The following is a 21,576-nucleotide window of genomic DNA, read 5'->3' as shown; positions in this document are numbered from 1 at the left end:
AATCTTTGAGGAAAATTACACCCCCCCCCCCTGATTTAAAAAATCCCTTTCTCGTTACGACTTGCTTGTGTTGTTTGTTGTGTGTCTGACTATGCATGCTTTCAAACACCCGCCCAACTCTACCTCGGATTGGCTTACCATGAAATTTTACTCAACCTCAGCCAATCATCAGCTTTTATGCACTTGTCTCGTGCATGGTCCACTAACCAAGGAAGGAAAAAAAAAGTCTTTGCCTATCGGCACAGAGATCTATTTGGTTTGATAAAAAAACCAGCTTTAATTATAGTAACGCGCCGCATTTTTCGGCAGTAACGATAACGGCCTTATTAAGATGGAAAGAGTAATCAATTAGATTACTCGTTACTGAAAAAAGTAACGCTGTTATTCCCATCACTGCTCATGATAAGAGCCATAATCAGTCATACTCATTTCCATAATTTTTTTTTTCTCAGTTTCAGGTTTATTACTGCACAGTGACGCTTCAACAAGTGAAGTAACAAAAAGCAAAACACATTTCTGAGTGGAGGGGGACTTTAAGATCATAAAGAAAAGTGGACAAACAACAAAGTATAAAACCCCTTATTTTAAGGATGGTCGGCATGGAGTTGGTGCGTTTATCCCTGAGTGACCGCAGACTGTTACCGGTCTAGAGGTGCATATGCAATCCACTGGACCGAAGTGTGGAACAACTGGAGCAAACACAACAGGTACAGTCGCAGCGACCACTTTTTTGGGTGTTTGGACCCCTATGGACATGGGCAGATGACGACATTCACGTCATGCTGAATGAACCGGAATGTTTAAATTGAACTTGTGTATTCTGTGTGCACATTTCCCTCTACAAAAACAACAGTAATCCAGTATATGGAGCCCTTATCTTTGGTGCCTGTACATTGTAGCACTTGCAGCCTGATTCAGTTTCTATTATCGTTTTGAAGCCTCAGGTTTTCCATTACAACTGCGCTTGCGTCTTTTTTCCCAAGTGTGTCTACATATGACTTGTGCTTGTTCTTGATTTCTGGTTTGTGAAATTCAGTCCTTACCTTTGCCCATGAATTCAGTCACTATGTAGATGGGCTCCTCAGACACAACAGCATAGAGAGGCACCAGTTTGTCATGTCGGAGTTTCTTCATGATCTGAGCCTCCTGCAGGAAGGCCTCTGGGGACATGGTGCCTGGCTTCAGGGTCTTAATAGCCACCTTAGTAGTACCATTCCATGTGCCTGAATGAAAACATACCATGAAAACAAAATGCTCACTCATGTTTGAAATTAACCACTGTTGTGTGTGTATTTTGAAAAAATAATTAATCTATTCCAATTTATTAAGTGACATATACTGTAATACCTAAACACTAAAAGGTAAATTAAATACTTTTTGAACGCTTTTAAGTGATTAAAAAGTAAATCCTAAAATCAGCTGCCGTGCCAGTGATCTCTGGCAGCGTTCCCTTTTGTAAAGAGCAGCTCAGGAGAGAAAGAACACGAGTAAACGCTACACGCTAAAATAATCAGCCACTTCCTGGTTGACAGCCACTTACTCACGCCCTGCTTGCATTCAATGAGCTGAGGCAGGAGATCTACTGCTTCCGTCATAAGGCTGACCTTCATAAATGAATCACACTGAACAAACTACACGCGCACACAAGCTGGAGGACAAAGTAGGGCAAGGATGATATCTAATAATAATATTAATAATAATATTAATATTAATAATAATATGAGGTGGCGAGAACCGAGGTACACTTGTACAACCAACAGCAAAACATTTAAAAAATAAAAAGTTGAACAAATGAATGGGATTTTTGGTAAAAAGTTGCAGCTGTGCAGAAAAACCATCAAGAATGAACAGTGCAGGGAGAGAGAGGGAGGGATTCCTGGGATTGCACAGCAGAGGATTGCAGGTCGAGGCTTGCTGCAGGCCAGGCTTAATGAAAGACTGAGTGATGAAAGAAGAGAGTCGTGTTCACTCAAAAGCCCCCGCCTCACATGCAAGCCAGGGAACTGAAGCGTAGGAGGTGACCTGTGATTACTGAGCTGTGTGTGTGTGTGTGTGTGTGTGTGTGTGTGTGTGTGTGTGTGTGTGTGAACCAACTGCAATCATCATTTACATCAGTATGTGGGCCAGTGAGGCAGCAAGATGAGCTCTTTACCAAGGTCAGTCCCACTCAACTTTAAAGCAACACTAGAGAACTTTTTGTAACTTAAAATGTTTCCAAAATCATTTCATAACAGGGTGAACGGCACTGCAGCATTCGCTTTGCGGCTCTCTACCGGCTATAACCGCACTTTGCAAGACAATTCCGCTTCCAACGTTTTGGATGACCGAAGCGGGAAAAAGTTACATAGTGTTGCTTAAAGCAAAAATGAATAATTCTATAAACTAACTCAGTTTATATATACCTATGCATTTACTGCTTCTGAGTTGTTTCACATTAAAGTTACATTAGTTATAAATAATGTGCAGCAGATGCTTTGTCTCTGTATGTAAGCCCTAACGGCCGTGTGAGAATATGTCCATGCAGTTGTTTATAGTCTTTATTAATTCATGATCAGTGTTTGCGTCAGACAAATACCACAGAGTGTATTCGTGCATGTGTGTGATGTTGACATGGGAAGCTGTGGGCTTATCCCAGTGCATCCTGGCAGGACTACATGCGGTTTTCCATATACTAACGTTTGCTGACAGATTTCACAGAAATATGACTCAACCTGTATCCTCTTTGTGCAGCTTTTAATCTACGGATTCCAAGGAGTAAATTTCATTTTCTGTTTGTATGGAATTAACAGAAGAACTCAAACATAAATCCTGAAGACCTTTAAGGCATCAGATAGACCCAATTTTTTTTTAATTAAACAAGAAAAAATTCTGCAGATTTATCGCTGATGAAAATAATCATCTAATCCTGCTCAGATAGATTATAAATGGACGTACAACAAAAATGCAGCATGGTGTGCAGTCAGCCGTTGAATGGTACATATACTGTGCTAGCCTATATGTTACCTGTATTGAAATACTTTCCAGTTAGCAACTGAGGGCGCAAGTAGTCACTATTCCACAAAGCATCCAGTACCAATTATTTCCAGAGGCTGTGCAAATGAATACTGCTTTCTGGTGTGACCGGGCACCAAAAAACATAGAAAAGACTAAAATGCTAGAAACACTTGTTAGGGCTGGGTTCTGTGGCACCACGGTTCATTCATAAACCACTTCACAAGACAACATGCATGTGTTTGTGTGTGTTTTTGAAACATATACTGCTATATTGCTCGCTTACCCATCCAGACTTCTCCGAAGCAGCCCTGGCCAAGTTTGATCTCCAGTCGGAGGGATTCTCGCGGGATTTCCCAAGCATCCTTAGCTAGTCCCTGAGTCTGAGGCTTCACTGTGGGGCACACAGTTGTCAGCCTGTAGCACAGACCATCTGCATGTTCTGGACAGGAACAGACATGTAAAGACACACAGAGAGGCGGGAGAAACAGGAAAAGAATGAGCTTTAAATTGGAGCTGGTTAGCAATCAGCTTGCGTGTCGTGTTAGGTACATACACAGTCGTAGCTTTAAGCAGAGCCATACAGTAAATGGAATGCAAGCGTGATGAATAAAATATCATGTATGACAACACCAACAAACATCATTCAACATACAATCAAATCCCATTGAAGCAAGTGCACAGAACTCTTGACCCGTCATTCCTCACAGAATAATCGTTTTTTTTTTAGTGCTCGGTCTCAGAAATAATCAACTATGTAATTTCACCATATGAACCGTGTAAAATTAATTCAGCAAGAAAGTAAAAAGATCAAGGGGTTGTTTTGGTGTTGAAGCCTTTTCAGGTACAGCGAGAGCAGCTGACAGCATCAGCACTAACCACTGGGGGTGTACGATTCAGAAAATGTTACGGTTCAAATCAATATCAATTCAAAAACAATTCTTGATTAAAAAATGATTCAAAGTATGTACATTTATTTACTTTTCCCATGCATGCATGCATGCATGCATGCATGCATGTATGTATGTATGTATGTACACAAACGTACTGTATATAGTATACATATATATTACATATACTCATATCCATATTATTCATGTGGATTTGTTTGTTATTTAAACATTCGGTTTTGATGTATGTGTATGTTGTGTGTGATGTCTGTAAGCTACTTGGCCCTTGAATATCCCATCAATATTTTTTTTATGAAATACAATATGACAATATATATTCAATTCATATATATATATATATGAGTTTTGCAGTTCTATGAATTAATTTTGAATTGGTAGAGCTTGAATCAATTTGTTTACACACCCCTACTAACCACCTTGTGAAGTGTAGCATTGGCATTCTGCACACAGAAAGGGACACACGTTGGGAAACCAGCATGTTACATTCAACGCTACTGAATAAGTGACTGCGTGACTTCTTAGCTATTGTTGACATCTGTTTGGTTGTTTAAAATGATGCACTTAGTGGAATACAAAGGAGTCAATTATAAGGAGCACTGCAGTTAGTGAATGACACAAATTACGTGGAAATGAGCCTGGCAGAGTTAACAACACAAGACCCAAAATCAAACGCTAAAGATTCACATACACATCCTCTTGTTTATGGATTCTGCTTTTGGGAGTTTAACTGTATTCTTGTAAAGTATTCAACAAACAGTTTGTGCTGCATGTGTTTACCTCATCCAGATGCATTCTTGTGATTTGTCTGAGGGTTTTCTTAGGAACAGCTGCCTGCCTTACAATATTGTAGATTACAGCATGCTTAAGACTGTTTTATATTCATGTCTCTTTTGCTCACATGGTTTGGCTTTTTTGGGGACTTTGTCAGGATTGCGGAGCTGTGACTGTGTCAGTTAAAGCACTGCTTAAGAATCACAATCAAGAATGCATTTTTTTTTTAAAAGACCTCTGTATCCCAAAATGACTATAATTACCATTGGCATGTTTGTCTAGAAAACACACTCCAACCATGAGTCAAAAAGGAAGAAAAAAAACCTTGTTCCAAGTGAGATCAGCAGTCCAGTTGTAAACAACAAGTTGTCTAAAAGCTTCCTACATTAGAATTAGGTGGACGGGCTGCATACCTGTGTAGTGTTTCACCAGCTTCTGTAGTGCCTCAAACTGAGCCCGAGTAGTGATATAATAACCACCGTTGTCTAGCTTTCGGATCTTGTAGTGTTTAACGTTGTCTCCCTTCACCTCATCCCAGTCCCGGATAGACAGAGAGTAGGCTCCTTTAAGATCCACAGAAAGTAAGTTAGATTGTGGTTCATAGCAACCGGAACTCACTTAAATCTGCAATGCATCTCAGGCTTTTAGTCTACATAACAAGAGATAAATATAAAAACCCATTGCTCTTCTAACCTACATTTTAAAACAGTTTTTTTTCCATTAAAATGAACATATGGCTGCAATAAAACCAAATCCACAGCTTGCAAAGCACAAATAAAGAAAAAAACTTTTCCTTATGACTTAAAACAGCATCATTATCATTACAGTCTTGCTTTCAAGAAATAAATGTGTTCACCTTTGGTCGTCTCACTCTCTCGTGCTAAGAAAGTGCCCCGCTGGTTCCCTGGAAGCAATAAGAGACGCTCGGCGTCTTTGCGGCCCATTTTACCAAAGTACCATCTGCACAAAGAGACACAGTCAGATAGTCAGACACAAGAGAAGCTCTTAATGCGATATACTGTACAAGTAGGATTTTCTTAATCATGTAATAAGAATATGGCACTGGTGGTGTGATATATTTAGATGTTGGGCATTTGGAAATTCTCTGGCTTCATATAAATCCTGTCTGTTAAATTGTTAAAAAGTTAAACATCAAAAACAGATGAATAGGGAAATAAAACATATTTGATGTTAGTCAGTTGACATAAGGAAGCTGTATATGTGATTCATATGTGGTTGCCTTCAAAGTCAGACAGAAGCAATTAAATAGCTTAAAGTCTCATTTAAGTCAAAATAATTTAAACCAATCTATGATAATTACAGTGTATTATGACCTCTGCTCCAAGTAAAACGTCTTCAGCTTGTTCCATTACATATAAGGTCTATTACTACTATGAATAAAAAAAGAACATGTTAAGAATCTTAAAATCCAGGTTTCTGTTTTTTTCAGTAGGAGTAAGAATTTAGAGTAGTAGAGTCATTTTCAAGACATCGTTACAAGTTCTTACATGTTTAATTGTCTGACCTGACAGGAATGTTTCTTTTCCCCAGAGGAAATTGACAAGGAACTAAAAATTATGTTGATCACTTGTACTCACTCTATTAGACCAAAGGCTCAGATAGCTATCTGCTTTATATTGTAGTTTTTAGAAGCTTAAAACATCTACTTTTAGGGCTCCGGCACACTGCCTGCGTGGCGTGAGCGTGTCCCTTTTTATTTTCGGCTCCCATGTTAACCGGTTAGAGCTTGCACACTGCCTGCGTGACACGCACGTCTCAGCAGCGTCTCGAGCCGTGGAAGTGTGTGCATGCTAGAAATAAGACTGATGCCTGTTTTTCACGCAACACGCAAGCACATTGGAAGCGGTTCCAGGTAAAATAGAATACAAAAGATGATTAAAGGTCCCATGACATGATGCTCTTTGGATGCTTTTATACAGGTCTTAGTGGTCACCTAATACCATATCTGAAGTCTTTTCCCAAAATTTAGCCTTGGTGCAGAATTACAGCCACTAGAGCCAGTCCCACAATGAGCTTTCCTTGGTATGTGCCACTTCTGAGTCTGTAGCTTTGAGGAGTAGAAAGCCATAATATCTCTCTCTCATGGGTGGGCCAAATTCTCGGTGGGGGGGGGGGGTATCTGAGCTTTCTTTTTTTTTCTCAAAGACAGAGCAGGATACCCAGGGCTTGGTTTACACCTATCGTCATTTCTAGCCACTGGGGGACCATAGGCAAGCTGGGGGGAATTCATCTAATTGTTAAAAAACCTCATTAAGTGAAATTTTCATGCCATGGGACCTAAAATTAATAAATTACATTTAGATGTTTGAAAGTCTCTAGGTTTTGACATAAATGCAGATATAAATGTAATTAAAAAAATAATAGTTGTCGATTTTTCAAATATTGCACCTGTCAATACAGAACGAAATATCAAAATATGTGCCAACAAATTTACACACAAAAATATTGACAAAATAAAGTTCAAGAACACGCTATTATTTCATTTTATCAATGGGAAAGATACATGTGTACAGACAAGGCTAGCAGCAGCAGCGCCTTGTTATGACACGTTTCTGGTGTGCAAAGACATAGAAAACGCCATGCAGACGCCACGCAACAGAAACGCCTTAGTAAACTGTCTGTCAGCCAATAAGAAACCAGGCCATAACTGTCTAAAAGCAGCGCAGTCCCTTAACGTTCCTGTCACACCGGATGAACAGCAATGAGGAGGCCACCGACAATACAGGGCTCCATTGTTTAGACTTGTTGGTTCATGATAGGTTAGTCAATATGCGTGACCGCCCAGCCGCATCATGTCTTCTTAATCAGAAGAGAACTAACTGAATAGGGTGAGATACCAGAAAGGAATTTAAAAAGAGAGAATAAAAGACAAACAAGAAAATTATAAATGAGCTCTTACTCTTCAGCCTGTATGGAGTCGGCTGGAGCCACGTAGTTACTGGGAATGTAACCTTTCTGTCCGGTGTTGATGGAGCGAGCCTCCCACCAGTCGCCTTCCCTGAATAGAGTGCAAGTTAGAAATCAGAAACACACAAAGACACGATTGGGGGAAAAAAATACACCTACTCTAAAAAGAATACTGCAGGTCTAAAACTATACAAAGACAGAAAAGTAACAAGGTCATTTTATGCGTCATTTAACCACGTCAGCAATCTAAGTCATGGAGGAGAAATTAAGTCAATTTTTCTGGCTGCTTGATTCTTTAATGCCTATTCATGTATTAGAAAATTAGCATGCTCCTGGTGTTTATTTGCCCTATTTCCATTAAATGCATAAGGGACAAAGTTGAACCAATATGTTATGTAACTGCATGGCAATTTAGTGAAAGTTTATTTAAGGGAATGTCTGGTGTGTGGTATCCAATTCCTTATATTTCCTTATATTTCTTTATTTCTTGTATTTCTACTCTATTTATAATATTGTGCAACTACAACACAGAGTTTCCCTTCGGGGATCAATAAAGTATTTCTGATTCTGATTCTGATTTATTATTACATACTTAAAATGGTTTAGATCCATGAGGTGTTGAACTAACACTTAAACTCACTATTTCTCATCTATGAGTGTCAATATACTCCTAATATTAAGACCATGTGCTCTTTCCACACCAGCCAGTGGATCCAAATGAAAGCTATGATCCTTAATTAAGTCAACTAATTATTTATTCGTTATGTGGCTGATAGCCACATATTTAAAATGCCTTCCAGTTCCAATGTTAAATATTCTCTAGAAATAAAAGTTTATTTATCTTTGAAAAGATGTACCATCATTATGATGTAATTATCATTACATTAGCTGAAAATGGTCTCAGAACAACAATATTATCGTTTATCGCAACAATTTGTGGGACAATTTATCGTCCAGCAAAATGTATTATTGTGATAGGCCTACTGACAGCAGTAATTTTTATTGTTAAATAAGCCACCCGGCAGCTTCCTTGTATGTTGAATATCACTGTTGGAAAGAAATTTCCCTTTTCATTATAATTTATTGTTATTGCCTTTATTTCTGTTGTTGAAATAAATGGCACACTATACTTATTGTTTGTGGATAAAAAAGGATTAAAATAAAAGTGGATAAAAAAAACAAAAAAGAATGAAGCAAAGTTTCAGATTTGTTTGTTGCCGTTAACAACAGAATTCTCTTAAAGAGGGCAATTAAAGTTACTAAGCAACGATGGAGAAAAACTGTTTCCATAAAAATGTAATGAGTTTGACCTTCAGCTATATTTTCAGTGAACAGTAAAACTCTGTAGATGTTGGCAACCCATTAATCTATTTCATTATGTGCATTGCTTGTCTTTTACTTAATAAGGGAAGAGTGTTATGTTTTACAGTGGAACCCAAATGCAAAACCCTGAACTAGAGGAATGATCTATGGCGGGAGAAGAGTGATGGGAACTAAACAGATGGCCCATTAAAGGAACCCATTAACCCAGACAGATGTCTGCCTTAATATCAGACCTGACTAAAATGAGGGATTACACACACACACACACACACACACCACACACACCACACACACACACACACACACACACACACACCACACACACACACACACACACACACACACACACACACACACACACACACACACACACACACACACCTTCTGTGTGTGTGTTTGTGTGCGTCTACATAAGGAGTAAGCCAGTGTAAAAAGCAAGTGTACTCACGTGTTGTTGATAATCTGGAAACGATCCCCTTTTTTGAATGAAAGATCATCCGACGTCCTCGCTTCATAGTCGTACAATGCTACGAAAAATGTAACACCACCTGCAAGCAAGAAAAATTAAGCGTTAGACGAATGTATATACACGACAGCTAGTTAATCCAAGAGCCGCTGTCAGATTTCGTTGATTAAGTCTTTTTTAATTTTACTCTGAAAATGTACAACAAAAAGTTGCACAACAAATGAAAACAGCACCATCAACCTTTGACCATCAAATAAAGAAGACAAAATGCTCATTTTGATTTTACTACTGTCTTCCATTTACAATATTTCATACTTGAGTAACAAGTGAACAAACTGATACACAATTATGCTAAATACAAATCACGACTGTATCAAAAATTAAAAGTATTATTTGTTTAAAATACCCCTTTATTATTATCATTATATTATCAGCATTTTTGAAATATCTCACTTCCTGCACCTCAGAGCCTGGATTAAAAATACAACCAGCTCAGTCTTAACTTTGATTTATTTAAGAACACATGAGGAAAAACAGAATATTTCTCTTACAATTGTCAACCTCTCAAGTTAGTGAATCAAATTGATGTCACTTGATCTCAAATATATATTGTATATTATGATTTCTTTGTGATCTGACGTGACAGAGTGCAAAGAGACAACAGGACCCTGATATGTTTATCTCGAGGAGGAAATTGAATGGGCAGGATTAGATCAACCACAGGCGTCAGTCCAGAGAGAGTGAGACAGGGAGCTTTGGAAGAAAACATTATCCTTTGCGGCTCATTGCATAATTTACCCATCCAATCTATGATGTATTAACCACCTGAAATGGGAATGACTGTAACTTTTCATGTCACCAATAGTCGTTTAATCATCAACAATTTCATTATCAAAAAGCCTTTTGAAGCAAATTATTGTTGAAAATAAATACATGTGCATGACAAAATCTATCGCATTCAGTGCATCTAATTGTTTTGTTTGGCTCCAGAGATGCAATGCCTGCTGCATTGTTTCCCATATTACAGACCTATTTCGGGTTTCTCTTTGGCCTTGATGTTTTGGCTGATTCATTTCAAATGTCTAATTTGCATAACATCTGCTGCACATAAGGTCCTGTGCATAACAAATGCTCAGTATAGTTTATTCTAAAGTTGTACACTGATTTACACATATTGACAACAGAAGAAAAAATTGGTAATGACAGATGGAAATGTTTCAAAAGTATCGGGTTCTATTAAAATCCGCTTTTTCATCTCAGTTTATTCATCCTTTGATCCTCTTCCCATCTGTCCCTCTAAAAGCTTAAATCTTATCCACAAACTGACCTGTGATAACACCAGGGAAGGGACTGCTCACAGCCACGGAGGTGAAGGAGGTGGAGGCACCGCCAAAGGGCGTCATGACTGATGACGCCCCACCAAAGGGTGTGAGGGCAGCGGCATGACTGTTGTAGCTGTTGTTGAGTGTCTTCATAGCTGGTGAATGACCCATCAGGGTGGGGTCAGGCCCGTAATGGCCCAGGTGGGCGTTGATCTGCGTGGCATTGGAGTTATCGGGTCGGTACTTCAGCGCCGGCCCCTTGTCCTCTTTACTCCTGACGCAACCCATCGTCAAGCCTGCGGGGAGGAGAAGGAAAAGGAAGACTGGATCAACTGGAGTTGGATCTTCAAATTACAGTTTGAGTTTGGCTGCATTTACATTGATTAAACCATGTGAAGTATCTACTGTCACACATCTTGGATTCTTACTGTTGTTAATGGCTTTGGATTATGGATTGTGATGAACTGTATAGAAACCCAACTTTAAATGCAACCTAACATACACAATTTCTCTGGAAGTGATTAGATACACATTTAAGACCAAAACTACAAAACTGTGAATGCAGGGTGACCCAAACAAAGAAATGCTTGCGAATCAAGCAGGCTAATAATTTAGCAAAACTCTGCCAGAAATTTATGTGAATGGGAAACAAGGAGGGGCTTACTGCTAATGTGGTGAAAACAAGTGGCTGACTAATTGGGAGATTTTGATGAAAGATTTGTAAAAGGTGGCTAAAACAGGTGATTGAAACCTGCAAAGACTAGACAACACACACTATGTACACCAATATACGCCGTTTATTGTAGTGAACTGAACAATGACTTCAACACAATGAACGACAGGTAGAGTATGATTCTAGTTGTGTCACAAGGTAGCCTGCAAAAAGATGGTGGATCAAAATCCATGGACAACAAGGACCCTTAAATATCTGGAGGTAATAAAATTCAATAGAGTGACCAAACTATTTTACAGATTGTTCGCAGTTAGGTTTAAATCATTAATTCTCTTTCTATTGGATGTTGACATTGCTGATTCCATTTGTAAAAATTAGACATGTTTAAAATGTTCATATGTAAACTCATGTGTACATTAGCAACAGTTGTGAGCTCATGCTTTGTCATGGGGGCTGAGCTTGTGTCACAAAACAGAGAGAAATAATTATGATATTGTACGTACTAGGCTGGAGCGGGTTTTTTTTGTTGTTGTTTTTTTTTTTAAAGGAGATCTTGACATAACTCTCCCATTCGGAAAACAAAGACTGCATGCCACTGAATGACCTCACATCATGACTTCATAAGTCCCCACAAAAGCTTGTCAAGCTAGATCATGTTTCAGCCTATGGCCATTTCAGCTCTCCCCTGTGATCACACCATCAGTGACACAGATTTATGAGGGGCAAAAAGCCCATCGGTGTTAAGAGTAGGTGCTTTCTCCTTCTGAGGTTAGCGATATATGAGACTCTGTGTGTGTGTGACATCAAGGACAAAGACCAAATGACTTCCAGAAACACAGGAGAAAAAAGGTTTTGGCTCAGTTAGGATTAGTCTTTAAATTGGAAAGTAATTATCTTTATGAGATTATTTATTGATCATGAAAAGGAGTACGTTTTTGGGATGTCCTCACAAGAATGGTATCCGGGGACAGACAAATGCACGTCAGTTTATGAGTGTATAAGTATGTCTGTGTGTTGTCATGAGTTGACAGCATCATCTACAGAGCCTGCTCTGTGTATTTATTTCTCCGTTACCTTTAGCCTCTTTGTCAAGTGGTTCTGTACATAGGTGTGTCTTTCTAACTTTACACAGTAAAACAAACTTCCAGTGTATAACAAAAAGACACTTCAGTCCAAGACTGATCCACTCTTAATGACTCATATGCTGGCATTCGTAAACTGTTATGACATCGTTTTAAAAAACTGTCAGTGACAGGTTACATATTGGTAATGGTAACAGGAGAAGAGGTGTGTGCTCCTGTCATGCAGATGGAAGGCCAACAAAGCCAAGACAAAAAAGAAAAGACAAGACAAGCAGAATCCACAGGGCAGCCCCAGTGGTTCACAGTGGCTATGCTCTAAAAGGCTTTAACCCATACACAATGTAGGTAAGTGTGTGTGTGTGTGTCCATATTTCTGTGAATTAAAAAGTTTCAACACAGTATAATAAGCCTTGTGTTTTGGTTTTTAGCTTTATTTTCAATTTGTTATCTTGAGACATCCTGTATGCATATTCTGTGCACACATATTGGATGGATGTTGTTGGATGTTTGAGTTCTTTAGCTTCTCAGACTGATAGGACAAGTTAAATGTGATTTCCAATAAAGACTCCGTCCATCTATCAATTGTAGAGGATGTATTGATTTGGAAGTTCAAACTAAGACGTGATCCACGGGTGAAGAAAGTCGTTTTTTCAGTCTCTGCTGGAAGAACAGCATTGGCCTGTAAGGGGCAGAGCTACAACTAAACCGGATGAGGGTCAACAATCAATGTACTGTATGGATATACTTATTTGAGATGGATGGTCTATTGACTTCCCCCCTTGAACAAACGGCATCGACTGGAAGCCAATGCTGAGGCAGTGGAAATAAACAGTACGATAAATGACAGGGTAAGAAGGATGAACGAAGATGAATTATCATTCATGCAAACAGATTGAGAGACAGATTGATGCTGCAGTTCAATCTGTCGTTGCACCGTTTAAAAACCAAATTACTAATCAACTCAGCTGACATGTTTTTATTCTTCGTGTAGTTGTTCGCACAGTCAGTCACTACTAGTATTTTTGTATTTAACTTCATGACAAGCAGACAGCAACATATTTTACAGTTAACACTTCTTACATACCAGATACAAAATGTAAGTGAAGTGGGTAAATATGGAATTAAATTATTTTTAACAAATACAAGTACAGTCAGTCAGTCCAACTAGTGTAAATTGGCCAGCTATTTAGTCCATTTAGACAAATTATGGCTTTTTTGGAAACCACACATTCTCCATTGGAGTGTTACCACAAACAGGATAAGCAATAACAGCTGATTACAAAAGCATGGGAGCCTTGTGAGCATGGCAGCATTAATTACCCTGGCATTTTTGTTAATGTTGGTTAATATCTGTAATGCACCATGAAACATATCTGCAGTTTTGTAAGACAGAGAAACTCCTATGCTGCTGGACAGAGCAACACAGTGTAATGAGCTTTTTTCACTAGTTTTGACATTTTACAGACCCAATGATTAGTAATTAGTATTGCTAATCACAAGCTGTATTAAATCAAAGAACCCTTGCAATGATTGACTGCAAAACCATACATTAAGGTTTTTTTTCAACATCTGGGTACAAAGAACATCAAATGCAGGCATGATTTGACTGGAGAAGTTGATACTACTTGGTACTGGGTTATTTTGGTTAATACCTAAAAAAAAAAAAAAAAAAAAATAGTTACTCTATTGTTTTTAATTTTTGGGCAAACTCTGGCACAAGAATTTCCTTTGGGATTAACAAAGTTGTATCTCTCTAGTTGCAGCCTAGGTCAAGTACTTTGAACGTCCAAGTTTATTGTGGAATATCTTCAAGTAGGCCAAACTAATCCAACGTCATAGTAAACACTGACATCAGACCAGAAGCCAATATAAACATGACCACCACCTTTGACCTTATCCTGTCCAACATGTCAACCAATACGTTTCCAAATGTTCACAACACTTAGTGCCTGACCCGTTTATGCTACAGCAAACGAAGGGCTGACCTGGAAAGAAAACAATGTCAGTGTATCAGTGTAGTTTAAATAGGGTATGAATGGTTTAAATGCTCTGCTGGTCTTGGAAACAAATACTACAGCTAATCCTGATATAACCAGACATCAAGGTGATGACTTCAAGTACACAGATTCTGTGCCAACTAGCAACTGAGTTCTTAAAGCATGTTGAATATCTTCTTTATAATGAAGCCAACCATCCAGATCAACAACGGAAATGCTGAGAATCAAAGCATTTAACTTCAAGTGTGAATGAGCAGAAGCTTTTAAAACCTTTTGTCAGTTAACAGTAATGTCATATCAGTGACTATATCAAAATCCAATATCAAAATTGGGATTCATCTAGAGAGACCAAAACTGCTAATGCTTTAAGAACTAGGGAGCATAAATGAAGGCTATTGAATGATTGTCCTTCTGATTTTAAAATCGAGTCCATACCCAATTCCAAAATCACAAAATCAGCGTAGTTAACTTTTTAAATTATCTCAATTCTTTAGGTTTTAGTAAAGTTCTTTCTAAAGTAGAACCCATTTTAAATAACAAATGTACTTTCCCACTTTAAAACCACCCATGGAGAATTGTGCTCTGAGAAGAAGGAAAAAGGCCACCTCTCCAAAAAAAAGCCTCTCGATTTATTCTTTTGTCAGTCTCGTCTACCTTTTGTTATGGAGAAGAGAAAGTACCTTGTGGTGCTCCCCCCACAGAGCACAGCACACTCACAATCCCCTGAACTATACACTCCTATACACATGTTAAAACACTGAGCAGCACAAATGCTTATCAGGGCACAGACAGTTCTTACATTTGTGGAGCCAGAAATCCCAACTATCAAACCAAGTGCTCCAATTAAATATTCAAAACAATCAGATGCCTCTGTAGACACTAACAGATAACGTTATACAAACAACCTAACAGAATGTCACACAAGGACAAGGACACACAATTTTAGCATGGGATTCCTGTTTGTATCCACCACTCCCAGTCCTGGTTTATCCTTTATTGAGTATTTAATTTAGATTTAACTGTCCTCAAATTACATGTTTTAGTCCTGGGAAAGAAAAGCCGTCCATGACAAATTGAGAAATAAGAGTGATCATTCTTGTTTGCAAATTTTTCCAAAACTAATGATAGCTCACCCCACTGCAAATCAAATGACAGGCATATTATTGAATCCTATCTCTCAGAGGTTTCCTGAATGAATTCCCTGTTATATAGGCAATGAGATTAGCTAGATGAAATGTGTTGTGCTTCTGGTGGCTCCAAGGGAACACAGTAAATACCGCTTCAAGCTCATACAGAGATGAGGGGCAAGGGATTTAATGACCAAATGTACAGTAAATTGCTTTTTGCATCTATTAAAACTTAAAAAAAAAAGGTGTAATGTGTAATTCCTGGCCACACCCAAAAAAATAGGGGCGGCATTTCACATTGTGCAAGAATTGCATGATCATGATACTGTTCAAAGCTTAGGTACAGTTAGACACGCAATAAAATTGCAATGTCCTCCAAAATGTAGTTGAGATTCTGAATTTAAGAGGCTGTTTCAACGGAGGGTTTCCTGCAGTCTAGCTCCATCTCGGCAGAGATTACTAGCTCAGCAGAGCTCACGGGGCAAGAGCCAACGATGGATGAGGAAGCAGAAGCGAGGCAAGTAAGTTGGAATTCAGGCTAGGCCAAGAGTGGCTCAGCATAAACCTGCTGTCCCCAGCGTCTTTCTCGCCAACGCCCGCTGTCTTGTCAACAAGTGGGGCGATATGAGACTGCTGGACACCAATGAAGGGTGATAACGGAGACTTGGCTGCACAAAACCATCCCAGACTTTAGCAGTGGAGCTACCAGACCGCACACCCAACTCTGCATCGCCGCCTGTGCTTTCTCTCAGCTAAGCTTTTAGTCTCGGTGCGCTCCGCTGAGTGAGTAATCTCCACTGGGAATGAGCAAAAATATCAGGGGACGAGTCCATTGCAAAAGTCTTGTAAACGCAGAATCTCAGATTGGGTGTGCAGCTGCTGCGTCCATGCCGGGATAGTCTAAATCCACGACCTTCCACTTCCGTTGACACTGGAAATTTTGCTGTCAATGTCCTTTTTTTGGGCTGGATGTCCGTTCGAATTTTAAACTCCGTTCAATTTATAAGGATTACGGTTAACTGCTCCTCAGATCTCTGCAGGGTAAATCCAGACAGCTAGCCAGACAATCTGTCCAATATGAGTTTTGTTGCACGACTAAAGACAACTTTTGAACGAACACATCTTCCACCAAAACAAGTTATTTTCTGAGGCTATTCCGCAGCAACACTGGGGCTTTGTGCGGCGCTTCTTCACATTTCATGCCACAGTTGATAATGTAGTGTTTTAAACTAAAAATCTGGCCACATCTTACACACTTTTCGTTTACAGGTATAGAAAGAATAATTTATTTTGCACATTTACAAAAAACTAAAAATTGTATGAGTTTAGATGTAGCAAATGAGTTCAAGTACACATTTAGTATACCACACAAGAGACCCAATATATTTCAACAAGTTTCTATTGAATATGACACGTAAAGGAAGGAAATTCATGCACAGACTCCCACAGATATTTGTGAATAACTTTACTTCCAGGCATACTGTACAAGAGCCCTCAAAAGGCAGTGGTATGTGTTCAAACAAATGCTGGAGCCAGACCCCATCCAAGGACATGGGAGGCAGCGTGCCAGACTGCCTGTGATGCTGTGTCAGATTAAGGAGACACAGGCTGCCGCTTCCCACAGGGCCGAATACAACAATGCTGGAGAGCTTCAGGGGGGAAGCTTTTGCGGTAGCTGGCACGCAGGCAATATCCAGTAGAAAAAAATCCCAGTACTACACGTCACAAGGTCACATTAGCCTTAAGGGGCCAGTATAATATAATAATAATTTTCAGAGAACCCCCTTACCCACGTATCCAATGATGTACGTCCATTTCTGACATGCACACCTACTTTGCACCATGATTGGCCAGCTGTGTGGAAGGAGCCAGGATTTGAACTTTCCTTTAAAAAAGGTCACTACAATGATAAACAATTAAGTGCAACATTATGAATGTCTTCCAGGTAAGACTGTCTGAAAACGTGCTTTCTTAGCTCCATATTTAATTAATATCCAAAGAATAAATAATTGACACCAATGAGGTCAACCAACACATCTTAAGAAACACTTCTCTAGTATAACACGGCCCTTGCACTGAGGTCAATTTATACCAAAATGGGTTAGAGTCAACTCATGTCTGTAAGTTATTTGTATAACCCAGTTTTTCAGTTAGACTTTCAAAGAGTTTTACAGGCATGCATTGTATAAAGAATTGAAATCCCTCTTAAGACAAAATTCAGGATTTAATCCTGGCATTCCAAGAGGAACAATGGGTGTAAAACAGAAACAAAATTGACAGTCAGTGAAATGTTTGGAAAATATTATAGAAAAACATGGCAGTAGTGTATATGAAAGTAAAATCCCACATTATACACTGATGAGCCAATCTCCAAGTATTCCATCAAGAGTCCCTCTATATTATTACTGATAATGAAGGTGTGTATTAACAGGATATTGCTGAGTACCATGAAGTTTTGGTAATGTATTCATCAAGCAGATCAAGCGTGGCACAGCTCTGAACTCTCGTTAACCATCCTAACCATTCAACTAATCAGATAAGATGCAAATCCGGAGTGTTCTGGGAGAGGCCCTTCCACCTTTGAGCCACTGCCCTGTGTAACCTTTGCAGTCACTTGGGACAAAACTGACACACTTGTAAAAGGTTGTATATTCAGTAACTATATTCACGATAATGTCCAGTTAGACGTTAGCACCTAAGAATGGGTATGAAACTTAAAGACTTTTTGGTACTGGCATGAACCCAACTTCTTTATGTATTCTATGATCAGTGATAGTTCTAAATTTAAAATCAAAAAGTTGTGTTGCGAGTCTGCCTTCTCACTCCACGACACAAGTTCATGTAGCTGAGTGTTGCGATTTCGGTGTTAGTTTCCATATCGTTACAAACAATAAAACAATGTTCATACAAAACATTTTACTGATATATCAGTTATGCTGTAAAATTTAAGAAATTGGTGAAAGACGCATACCAATTTCACGGAGCAAAGGGTAACACAATCCTCAAATGTTGTTTTGTCCGACAAATGAAACCAATGTCCAAAAGTCTTCAACGTACAACGATATTAACGAGAGAAAGCAGCCAATCCTCACATTTGAGAAGCTGAAACCACTGAACAGTTACTCACTACAATGGTGTTTTCCATTGATCATTTCAGTGTGGCTGCATCTATCGATTATTCTCATAGCCGATTAATCTGTTGATTATTTTCTCGATTCATTGATTAATTTCTGGTCTATAAAATGTCAAAAAATGGTGAAAACTTTGGATCAGTGTTTCCCAAACGCCCAAGTTGATGTCCTAAAATGTCTTGTTTTGTCCATAACTCAAAGATATTCAGTTTAATGTCACAGAGGAGAGAATAAACTAGAAATATTGACATTTAACAAGCTGGAATCAAAGTATTTTTACTTTTGTCTTAAAAAATTACTCAAACCGACTAATCGATTATCAAAATACTTGGCAATTAATTTAAATTAATTTAAAAGTTGACAACTAAACGATTAATTGCTGCAGCTCTACATTTCAGCCTTACAAGAAGCCCATCCGGTTACTATTGAGCATCCTTTTTAACATGTTTTAGGCAAAAAGCAGCATCTAAAGTCCACAAGCTGAACTTACTTATGCTATAAAAGACATCAATTACATTAAAAGCCTGAACGCTAAGTTGACAGACTCGCTCTGTAAAAACTGGCAGCAATCATGAGGCGGTACCAAGGTCTGCAAACTGCTACTGAAGCATAACTCAGTAATTGCCCTGGCACACTCTCTGAGGGGCAACTCGGTCTTATCTTCGGGCAGCCTGCCATCTTTACCAATCGTAGTGAGTGGAGTGGGGGGGGGGGCTTCCTTCCGACTCCATTCATGCCATTGAGGCCACCTGCTGTGCTGGTCAATGGTTGGAGTGAAGCTGGGAGACAGAAAGGGCCATCTTCAAGCTATAAAACAGAATTGCTCTTCTTGTTCTGTTCCCCCATTGTGACTGAGGATATCTGAAATCTAAGTTTGTTCAGTTTGCTAACATCTGTTTGATTGGCAGCTTCAAATCAGCAAACTGTGATGATACTGTAGTCTCATTCTAGCCATGAGGACACTTGAGGAGTATGCAAGGATCCTTAATGACTGCAGTTAAACTCAAGTCCACTGAACCCCAGCCAGCACCACCTGTTCGTGCTCCTCACTCCTCTGCCAACAGCCCTCTTCGTTCCAGCTGTGTGTGTGTGTGTGTGTGTGTGTGTGTGTGTGTGTGTGTGTGTGTGTGAGAGAGACACGGCTGTCCAGCCAACTGGGTCTGGGATTACCATGGAGGAGGATTACTGTGGCACCGGAGTATATAAGCACCCACAGCAGACACATGCACAATCAGGGACAGTGACGATATGAACACATACCACACACACACACACACACACACACATACACACACATACACACACACACACTACATTATTATGACATTCTTGTAAATTCTATCTTCTTACACACATTAATTTTGTGGTGTGTGGAAATCTGGGAAGTACAGTTGCACTACCACAATAAAAGCATGCAAGAACAGACTTGGAAAAGACAAAAAATTGTAGAGGATTTGACATTTTGGAAAGACTGTTGTAACACAGTATAGTCTTGCAATAAAGGCCTATAAACAGCTGAGGCCTACAGCAGCTGATTGTGTTAAAGTAAATAGAGATTGGGCGAGGCAGAAAGAACTGAGTAAGTGGTTAAAATGTGTTATGTGAAAGAAACTCTACAGCACAATTGAAATGAAGCTGTACAAGTTTAAAAAAAAAAAAAAAAGATATTTTATTTGTTAACACGTTTATTTCATGGCTAAAACGGTGCATATGCAGCAATTCAGCATTGTCCAGGACGGGTTGGGAGTCTTTTCTCAGTGTTTTCTTCCCCCATCGAATGGTAGAAGCAAATAATCCTAAAGAGTCCTGGTTCAGGATTAACAATGAAACAGACTTTTATAACAATGTAACACACCGAGAAAACTCTCCTTGTCTCTTTCCCCAACTTTCTCCCAAGTGTCAAAGGCCCTGCTCACTCACTTCCAAGACAGAATGCGACGGGTTTTTTTTTCTTACCTTAAATGCGACCTTTGCAGTGTTGTACTTCGGCTACATGCGTCCTGTGATCTTTTTTTCCTCCACGTTTTTATTTCACGTCGACGATGTAAAGAAGTGCAAACGGCCGAGAGAAGCGGTCTCTAACGTTGAATCTCAGTCTTCCGTCTGTCCCATACCGATTAAAACTACTTCACCAACCCAAAGTCCTCCGCCGGGATCCTTGGTATTCCTCTCAAACGAGAAGACACCGCGCGTTGACAAAGGCAACGTAATATGGCGGCGTAAGAGCAACGGAAAACAGTTAAACATCCAGAAATCACCGCCTGCTGATGGGTCAGTGCTGCCCTGAAAGACACACAACAATAGCCGGACCAGTGCCGACGAGCAGATGAGGCCAAAGAAGCAATAATGCTGCGTTCAAGTACTCAGAATAGACACGTACATCCGGGTTTCCCAGTTCCATTGATCCTTTACACTGACTAACCGAGGCCCCAACTTGTGCATGTGATCCCTTAAACAAAGATAAGCATCTATTGTGGAACCCCACGCACCAAGTGTAGGTTAGTGTTCCTGCGTGACCAACTTAACAAACTTTTATGAGCAAATGATCACTTAAGTAGCGTAGGCCTGTGTAATGTAATCACTGATCAGTTCAGCTGTAGGCTTGCCATACTGTGCTGAATACTTGAATGCAGGCAAGTAAAGAAGACCTAGCACGATGCATTGTAATTGATGTCTTTTTGATATTGTCCAACCATAATTGATCTAGTTTCAACAAACACTGGACTTAGATTCAAGAATTCAGCCTTTTATTTCTAGGAATGTGCAGTTGTTTTTGATAACCTTTAAGTACATATCCTATGATGTTCCCTTGCCCAAATGCCGACTCACTGCCAGGCGGCCCCAAGTAAATTGG

General features: G+C 39.3%; 1 protein-coding gene across 1 annotated transcript in view; it reads right to left on the bottom strand.

Annotated features, from left to right (window-relative positions):
* The window catches only part of yes1 (YES proto-oncogene 1, Src family tyrosine kinase), a 29,355-nt gene extending 8,293 nt beyond the window's left edge, over nucleotides 1-21,062 (bottom strand). The window contains exons 1-8 of the mRNA XM_032532559.1: nucleotides 20,679-21,062; nucleotides 10,718-11,008; nucleotides 9,373-9,472; nucleotides 7,594-7,692; nucleotides 5,530-5,633; nucleotides 5,087-5,236; nucleotides 3,278-3,433; nucleotides 1,044-1,223 (exon numbers count right to left, since the gene is read on the bottom strand). Coding sequence (XP_032388450.1) covers nucleotides 1,044-1,223; nucleotides 3,278-3,433; nucleotides 5,087-5,236; nucleotides 5,530-5,633; nucleotides 7,594-7,692; nucleotides 9,373-9,472; nucleotides 10,718-11,000 — 1,072 coding nt within the window. The 5' untranslated portion in view covers nucleotides 11,001-11,008; nucleotides 20,679-21,062. The remainder of the gene's footprint in view (nucleotides 1-1,043; nucleotides 1,224-3,277; nucleotides 3,434-5,086; nucleotides 5,237-5,529; nucleotides 5,634-7,593; nucleotides 7,693-9,372; nucleotides 9,473-10,717; nucleotides 11,009-20,678) is intronic.
* Between the last annotated feature and the right edge of the window lie 514 nt (nucleotides 21,063-21,576).

This window comes from Etheostoma spectabile, chromosome 12 (assembly GCF_008692095.1).
Source record: "Etheostoma spectabile isolate EspeVRDwgs_2016 chromosome 12, UIUC_Espe_1.0, whole genome shotgun sequence".
Classification (NCBI taxonomy): domain Eukaryota; kingdom Metazoa; phylum Chordata; class Actinopteri; order Perciformes; family Percidae; genus Etheostoma; species Etheostoma spectabile.
The sequence above is the reverse complement of the archived record's forward strand: the minus strand, read 5'-3'. Positions and strand labels throughout refer to the sequence as shown.